This window comes from Haemaphysalis longicornis, unplaced genomic scaffold (genome assembly GCF_048455015.1).
Source record: "Haemaphysalis longicornis isolate Haplotype H1 unplaced genomic scaffold, Haemaphysalis longicornis Haplotype H1 scaffold_12, whole genome shotgun sequence".
Classification (NCBI taxonomy): Eukaryota; Metazoa; Arthropoda; class Arachnida; order Ixodida; family Ixodidae; genus Haemaphysalis; species Haemaphysalis longicornis.
The window spans coordinates 36,460,727-36,469,687 of NW_027526225.1; the positions used below are offsets into that span (position 1 = coordinate 36,460,727).

At 51.6% G+C, this 8,961-nt stretch overlaps 1 protein-coding gene across 1 annotated transcript in view; it reads left to right on the forward strand.

Annotated features, from left to right (window-relative positions):
* Nucleotides 1-7,243, forward strand: part of LOC144161556 (uncharacterized) — a 19,096-nt gene extending 11,853 nt beyond the window's left edge. The window contains exon 4 of the mRNA XM_077692209.1: nt 6,806-7,243. Within this exon, the coding sequence (XP_077548335.1) occupies nt 6,806-7,243 (438 nt within the window). The remainder of the gene's footprint in view (nt 1-6,805) is intronic.
* Nucleotides 7,244-8,961: the final 1,718 nt, after the last annotated feature.

Sequence of the window (8,961 nt, forward strand, 5' to 3'; positions counted from 1 at the left end):
AGGGGAGAGTAGTGTCCCGCGTCGGTGGATAAGGCCAGGGAGTTGCGGGCACCCGCTGCAGAAGTTCGCGGGCGAGGCTTTGCACTGCCTCATTGCCTGGGATTCCAGCGTGACCAGGAATCCACCTCAGCGTGACAGTGTGTGGACGTAGGTTTGTTACGGCTTTGCGTAGATCACAGTGTAGTTCTTCAGGAATACTACTCGTGTGAATGGCACGGATAGCTAGACTGCATTGAATCATGGTATATGGTATATCCTGAGGGGTTAGGGGGTGCGAAGGATAGGTCCTGAATGCTGGTGATTATTGGGAGGACCTCTAGAAATATGCATGTCACCACAACCGCCACTGAAACGGGCAAGTGAGGATGATGATGTCGACGACGGGGACGACGATGATGATGTCCTCAATAAATGGGTTATGCACCCACGAATAGGAATAGTCGTAGCTAAAAATTCAGCTGCGTTGAGGTTTCATTGGATGGCTTATATTTATTTCTTTTCGACAGAAGCAAGAAAAGAGAAATGAGAAGAAGGGTACTGTAGTGACTCATCAAATTACACGGTGATTTTAATGCACTGCCTCAAACCCAGTACAGGACAAGTTGCGCGGTGACTGTTTGGCCTTCTGGATGGCTTTGACGCCGGCTTTGTTCCTTCAATCCCGCTTTAGCTATGACGATTTGCGACTTCACAAATCGTTTTGTAGGAAAGTGTACGGAGCGGTGGTGCCTATTTTCACGCCATTTGGCACATCCTGCCTTTAAAAACTACCACTGTCGACGGGGGAAGTGCGTTTGTATTCGCGACGGAGTTCTCTACCGGTAGAGGCTAACCCGTTTCTAAACGTGTCTCTTCAAGCGATACAGACCGACAGCCAAAGAACTTTATTCAGGTCCTGAGTAACTGCCTTGGACCGCCCCTATCAATAGTCGTAGCTAAAAATTCAGCTGCGTTGAGGTTTCATTGGATGGCTTATATTTATTTCTTTTCGACAGAAGCAAGAAAAGAGAAATGAGAAGAAGGGTACTGTAGTGACTCATCAAATTACACGGTGATTTTAATGCACTGCCTCAAACCCAGTACAGGACAAGTTGCGCGGTGACTGTTTGGCCTTCTGGATGGCTTTGACGCCGGCTTTGTTCCTTCAATCCCGCTTTAGCTATGACGATTTGCGACTTCACAAATCGTTTTGTAGGAAAGTGTACGGAGCGGTGGTGCCTATTTTCACGCCATTTGGCACATCCTGCCTTTAAAAACTACCACTGTCGACGGGGGAAGTGCGTTTGTATTCGCGACGGAGTTCTCTACCGGTAGAGGCTAACCCGTTTCTAAACGTGTCTCTTCAAGCGATACAGACCGACAGCCAAAGAACTTTATTCAGGTCCTGAGTAACTGCCTTGGACCGCCCCTATCAAGGGGAGTCCGTGACAGTCGCGGGCCGCTCCCACGCAGGGACCGGAAGGCCGTGACCCTCCGCCCTCTCGCAGACCCTCTGGACAGCCCGAAGCTGAACCGAAAGGTCGCCGCTCTTAAAGGAGCCATGAAGAGAAAACAAAACTTTGTTTTATTCGAAAGATTAGGTGTTTCATAGTACCCCAAGCGCTTTCCCGGAAGCAAATGATGCTTTATTCACTGAGAAATGAGGCAATTAAGCCAAAGTTTTAAATCTCCCGCTAAAATTGCACATTTCGTGACGTGAACAATGGCGTCATACGAGCCGGTCCATGAAAGAGATACTTAGTATGTCGACTCCATATAGCACCCACACGCGGGAGTCGACCGAAACGGCGGCCATTTTAAAAATACTAGTAAAAACTAGTGCACCCGCAGCCCTAGTCATGGATCGCCTGATCCGGAGAACAAAACTCTCGCCGAGGAGCTCGGGCTTGCATTTAACAACCTCACACCACTTGAACGCTCAATGCTTCTAAGTGCACGAGCGGCAAGAGTTGTGGGATACGCGGTGGACAGGAAAGCGACCATTCCGCGATAGCCACAACAGACGAACGCCCTGCCGTCGGCACCGCTGCCTCGTCAGCCCCGTCGCGACGGAAGAATACAGACTGGTACGTATGTGCCGTATTTTTATTACGGTTAATAATAGTTCGATTTCAGTAGCAGTATCGCTTATGCCAGTTGGCCGGTGTCGTGTATGGAAAGCCGTTCGCGCGAGCTCTCTGCTCCGACCAGAAAGATACGAGCGTCAATGCGCGGTGTGTACGGCATTTTTGTCTCCCAAGGTCAGAGCGCTTTGACGGCGATTTGACGAAGTCGGCGACGAGCGCCAGCATGTCCCAGGAGTGAGCTAACGTAAGGGTCCCTGCCGTAATCACTTCCTCGGAAATGAAGCGAGCACACTCGTACTTCCTTTAGCTCTCTTTCTCCTCCGTTTGCAAAGTTCACAAAACGTAGCCACTTGCTTCGCCGAGGTTCGTCGTTGGGCAGCACATGAAAAGTGATCTCCGCACCGACGGGGATGTCGCACTCCCTCGACGATTTGCCCGTACTACATGGGCATTTCAAAATTGCAGCAACAAAATTTCATTGTAAAGTACTCGAACAAACTGAAGTTTTCAGTGGTTGTAAACTGTAAACGAGCTCGTAACGACAGCAGCAAGCCAGCACCATTCGAAACTTCTGCGACGACTGGCACTATCTCGTCGCTTCTTGCTGTTCCTTACTCCCCTCGTTTCTATTTTAACCTTTGCTGGTTGGCGATATGACGGCCAAGCTCCTGTCAAGGGATTAAGATACCAAGCAAGGTCGCGGCTGTACGTGCTGGAACGGTTCGTTGGCCCCTAAGAGCCTTGAACCCGAAAATTCGTCTGCGCGACGGCGAGATGTCGAGATCGGCCGGCGGTAGTTTCGTACGAATTGGCGCACACGCTTGCGTGCTCGTTCGGAACTTCAACCGTTTACTCCACCCTTCTTTGTCATAAAAAGAATGTACAGTATGTTTCACGGGCATTTAGCTCGCTATGCAAACTGTAAGCCCTGCCTAACATGCGTTTGCTTTTGCCGGCCTCCGCCAATCGCAGAGCATTCTCGAGTGACATCATAGGTTCTGTTGCGGAAAATGAGCTGGTGGGTCGCATGGTCATTTCCTTTTTTCCTAATTATGTAGCTTATTTGAGCGACGTTTGCGTTATAAGTGGTGTCGTTATGGTTCTAACGAGGCAATCTTTCGAATGAACTAAACTTGTGTTTTCTCTTCATGGCTCCTTTAAGGGCTCCCTCCCAGTCCTCTTCTTTGGTGAACTCTGCATCGCGTAACGCAGGACATTGCCAGAGCATATGAGCTAGTGAGCAGTGCGCCTCTCCGCAGTCCGGACAATGCGGTTCTATATTGGGCGAGAAGTGGCTAAACCTTCCCCTCGAAGGGAAAGATCCCGTTTGAAGCATGCTGAATGCCGACGATTGCGTTCGAGTGAGGTGAGGGTGAGGAAGCGGAAAAGTCCTCCGAGAGAGTTGAGAGTGAGTCGTGACCTCGTGGAAGGTGAGGAGCGAGTCCCTGTACCTCCCGGCGACCCTGCCTGCGAATTCGCCGGGACCGCCGCGGTGAGCGAAACCTCGTGCACGGTCATGGGCAAACTCATTAGCGTTGGGAACATCGGGATGTAGGTACGTTGGCCCCCATGTGGGCCGGGAAGCATTTTATGGTGTGAAATCCGGCAGCGCCCTCACTGCCGAGGATGGCCGCTGCTTCTCGTGAGATCGAGCCCGAGGCGAAAGCCCTAGCTGCGGACCGCGAATCTGTGAAGATATTTGAACGCGATGGGTCTGTCATTGCTATAAAAATGGCGATTTGCTCAGCCACCGTTGCCGATACCTTTCTAACTGAGGCAGAACATAGGAGTTTACCACTATGGTTGACCGAGACTACTTCGAAGCAGTCGGAGCGCTCGTACTGGGCTGCATCGACAAAGGTCGCGAGTTCCGGTCTCTCTGCAACCGATGTCAATAGAGAGCGGGTCCAAGCTAAGCGGCGCCCTACATTGTATTGCGGATGGACATTTCTTGGATGCGGATGTACTGTAAACGTACCTCTGATCGAGGGCGATAAAGCCACTTCACGCTCGTTAGAATCCTTAAGACCGCAGCCAATGGATTTCAGGATGCACCTACCAGCCCGCGAGGACGATAGACGCATGACCTGAGCCGTCTTCTGGGCCTCGATCACCTCCGAGAGGGAATTATGCATGACCAATTGCATGAGCTTCTCAATTTCTCAGTGCTTGTGTTGAGAGGCAAGCCTAGAAGTCGCTTTATGCTTTTGCGCATTCGTGCATCGATTTTGGCCTCCTCCGTTTTGAACCAGTGCAGAGCCGAAGCAACGTAATTAATGTGGCTCACACGAAACGTATGACAGAGCCGAAGTAGATTGCTCTCGCTCAACCCTGCCCTGCGGTTAGAGACTCTGAGTATGAGCCTAAGCATGTTCTCCGTCTTGGAGGTGATGCGGGCTATAGTCATAGAGTTGCGCCCCTTTGACTCCAGTAAAAGTCCGAGGATCCTGATGGAGTCTACACTGGGGATTCTCTGCCCATCCCGTGTGCATATAGCTATGGGAATCTGCTCTAAAAAGTGAGGTTCCTCATCCCCGGTCGAGTGGGTCTGTAGAGTAATAACTTGGACTTGACCGGTGACAGGCTCAGTCCCGAATCAAGAGGAAAATTTTCTGTTATGTCCAATGCTTGTTGAAGCACGTCCTCTACCTCAGCGTCGGACCCTCCCATGCACCACACGGTGATATCGTTCACGTAGAGAGCATGGTTGGTCCCGCACACCGTGGCCAGTCGCTCCGAAAGGCCCTTCAATGCAATATTGAAGAGAAGTGGAGAGATGACTGCACCCTGTGGGGTGCATCTCACTCCCAAGGTCAATTCCTCAGATTTAATTTGACCGATTTGGATGGTAGCCTAGCGATCCCTGATAAAGCAGCTAACATATGCGTGGAAACGTCCCAGGCCCATCTCCGAGATTTCCTCAAGCACAAATGTGTGCGAGATGTTATCAAAAGCTCTAGCTAGGCCTAGCGCGAGTATGCCTCTAGTATCCCTGGTGTAGCTGTCAATAATTTGTTTATTGAGAAGGAGCATGGCGTCCTGTGTGGATAGTGCAGGTCGAAATCATGCCATATTGTGCGGAAACAGCTCCTGGCTTTCTATGTATCGGGAAACCCGAGTGTGAATCGTATGTTCAGCCACCTTGCCCACACAGGACGTAAGCGAAATGGGCCGCATGTTGTCCGGCGTAAGAGGTTTGCCTGTCTTTGGGATGAGCACCACCGAGGCCGCCTTCCAGGAATGTGGAACGAGCCCGATCTCCCAGATTTTCTTGACTTCCTCAGTTAACTTCGTAATAGATTTTCCATCCAACTTACGGAAGAGCTTATTTGAGATTATTCCATCCGGACCCGGCGCACAGCACCCGTTTCCCTCCCACACTACTGGCCTTCCTCCGCACTAGGTTGTATGCAGCGGAGCTCCCTACCGAGCTGAATAATACCCCCACTGCACTTCCTTTCGTTTTCTTTTCCCTCAAACGACAAGAGATGGCGCAGAAGTTTCGCTAGTAAGAAACTGAAGCACGCGCTAGCGCGTAGTGTCGAAAAAGTGAAAAAAAAAGTAGTGTGATAAAAATGACTTTTTTCCACCCAAACTGGTCATTTCACTTGATCGGCATTCATTTTATGCGCAAGAAAGCGTCTTTGCAGCCAGATTTTATTCGCAGTGGACTCCCGGAACCATACGTGCACTTACCTAAACTCAAAAGAAGAATACTACTTCTACGACTACAAAGAAATACCTCCTTTCACACAGGCCGCCTCCATAGTACGTTCCCTACGCAAACCCCTGCCGTATGCAAGTTCTGTTTAACACCGGGCACACGTTCTCATGGCGTATTAGAACGCAGGGACAGCCCCAACCTCCCCCTCCTCCATTCGCACTTTTCAACCTGGTTTCCTCCACGGTACCACTAACCCTCAAAGCACTTGATACCATTACGTTGACTGAAGCACACTATCTTCACAACACTCACCACTGCAGTCAAGGTGGCATAGAACACACTCAATGAAGCAGCACTGAGCCAAGCCGTGAATGCGCAAACAAAAGGCTGTCATTCTTGCACCTGAATGAGCAACGGGTCAGGCGTTGGTGATGCTAGCAATATTTTGTTTTATAGAGCCCGGAGGGGGCCGGGCGGGCGTTGTTTAATGCGACAAACCTACGATGTTCAGGCGCAACAGCTACAAGGCAAATCAAGCTACTGGCACTCCTTTGCACCCTAGCATACAACTAACATTGAAAGATGGCGAAATTCTTCTCGTGGAATCATCCTGTCAACTGACCACTTTGCAGAGGCGCAGAAAAACTCAGAATGCCCACAGAACAACATCAACATCAAAAAACGCAGCGAAGGAAAATGACATCTTGCAATATCTCGCGTATGTACCATGCGATGTGAAAAGCTGACTATGGCGGCTGTTTAACGCGACGTGGACGAGTATGAGAAGTAAACTTGAATGTATTTTTCCCTTTTTCAACGCGGACGCAGCGCACGGCTTGCGTCCTTGACGTAGTCTTCCTAAAGCGTATGTACGGGGTTTAGAAGTAGCATTGAAGGACGATGACTGATGGCCGACATCGTGGAGCACGTTGGACTTCTCTTGTGCAGAATGTCTACGACAGGCAAGCGGCGTATACGAATCGTTGGGACTTGCAAAGCTGACGTGAGCCGCAGTAAGATGGACCGTGGCAGAAGGCGGGGACGCGGAATTGGCCGGGCGCTCGCGCGGTTTCAGGCGCACGACGACCGTGAGGCTTACAGCGATGATCATGAATCCCGCACAGTGTATGGGTGCCCTTGGCGCCGACCCCCGGTCACATTGCAATCGCCCGCGAGGGTCCTCGTCAATGGCGGACTTTCACGAGACGCCTGTACTCGTCGCCTGCGCGTCGTGGGATCACTGAGCCGCGGCTGCTGGGTGGAGAAGGCGCAGTTGTACCGAGTGGCCGTGGCCAGGCCCACCGGTGTGGCAGGCAGCGTCGTCCAAGGACGTCTGAAGAAGCTGGGGCGGGTGGCGATCCCCGTTCTTCGTGGTGAACTGGAGGCAGGGTCTTCAGCTGCCGCACCACAGAGTATGTTGCAGGCGCCGGCGAGCTTCGACCGAAGAGACAGGCTCCTGGCTGTTCTGAACTCTAAAGATGGCGGCTGCGAAGGTGGCGCCGGTACACTGTAGTGCATGCTATGAATGGTGATGATGATCAAGCCAGGCAGGCATGTTGCATGCGATGATGTTCATACCCACTCACGGTGATTGGCCAAGAAATGGGTCGTTTACGAAGAGAAATTCAGCGGGGTAATGAATGAATGAATGAATGAATTTATTTAGAAGGGAGAGGTCGGACGCCTCGTGCAGGGGAACGGGAGGAAGAGGAGGGGAAATAAACCAGCGGGGGGATTGGGTTCAATCACAAAGCATGTCCGCCCCGCACACGGACCACTTGATTTAGGTCATTTTCACTACACCTGTACGTTCAGCAAATGCCCACAGGGTCAGTAAAGTTTCTTTCACGTCGCTCGAAGGCGTTATCCATTCTTGAAGGGAAGTGACGTGAGGAGGTAGACACCTACGCCGTTCCTCGGAGAGTCCGGCACAGTTCCAGAGAAGGTGGTGTATGGTGGGTTGGTCGGCACTGCACAAGGGGCAGGGAAGGGTAGGAGGAGGAACAGGTGTGGAGCCATCTGGTCTTTTTCTGCCGAAACGTCGGTACCAGGTCCATCGGTCGCGGACGTCAGGAGTGACCGCTGTGCCGGAGCGGGCCTTGTGCAGAAGGACCTGGAGGCCTCGCGGGATGTCCTCGGGAACTGGTGGGTCTGGCCTTGGGGTCGTTTCCTGGAGGTGACGGCGTCGCCGCATTTTTCGGATACGGCGTTCGACGACTGGGCTGTTGAGGGCAGGTTCGGGAAGTGGGGCGGGCATCGCACGAGAGTTCTGGGAGGTACGAAGTGACACAGATGCCATGCGATGGGCCGTCTCGTTCCCTGGGTTAGACTGGTGGCCGGGGGTCCATTCTATAAGAATTGTGGTGTCATTCATTTCGGCAAGGTTGTCGATGGTTCGTCTAATTGCATTGGAGATATAGTCATGCGGATCTGGAGAGTGCATTGTGCTGATTGCCTCTGCATTGTCAGTATATATGACGACTTTAGAGGGATTGTGTTTTGTCTTGATGGACGGGAGATCCCTCTTAAGTAGGGCGGTGGCCAGTAGAATGGCTTTAAGTTCTGCTGTAAGTGGGTCGATTTCTGTTTTCGTAGAGAACGTCAAGTACTCTGTCAAGCTCGGATCGTTGACGTGGTGTATCCCGCACGTAAATCGGTCGGATGCTAGTGCGGCATCAGTGTAGATGGCATATGTGCCTGGTTCTAGTAGGTGCTGGAAGCGAGATAGGGTGTTTCTTTGATGCTTGTGCCTTTTGCGCTCTTTTGTCGACCTTGGTTTGTGATTTACCGGTTGTGTCCATTGCCAAGGCGGGTTTCGGGTCAAAGAAGGGTCTGCTGACGGGCCAGGTGTAAAAGTTCGCGTCTCATCGTAGGCGATGAGATGACGACCTTGAACGGTGAGTTCGCGACGGTCGGAATGGTTGTCGCGCGCTGCTTCCAGCGTTGTTTCAATTGGTGGCAGCGATGCAAAAGTATACAAGTCATTTAGCTTCGTATGCCGAGGCAGTCCGGTGATGACTCGAAGCAGTTTGTGATGCAGTGTTCGAACTTTATTTAATTGGGTTTGCGTCAGGTTGAAGCAGGTCCCGCCATATGTTAGCCGGGAAGTTAGAATGGCTCTACCGATGTTCCGGATGAGGGCAGTGCTTGCGCCACCGAATTTTGTGCCGATTCTTTGGATAAGGTGGGCTGTAGCATCCCAGCCCTGTCGGACCTGCTTGAGCCATTCTG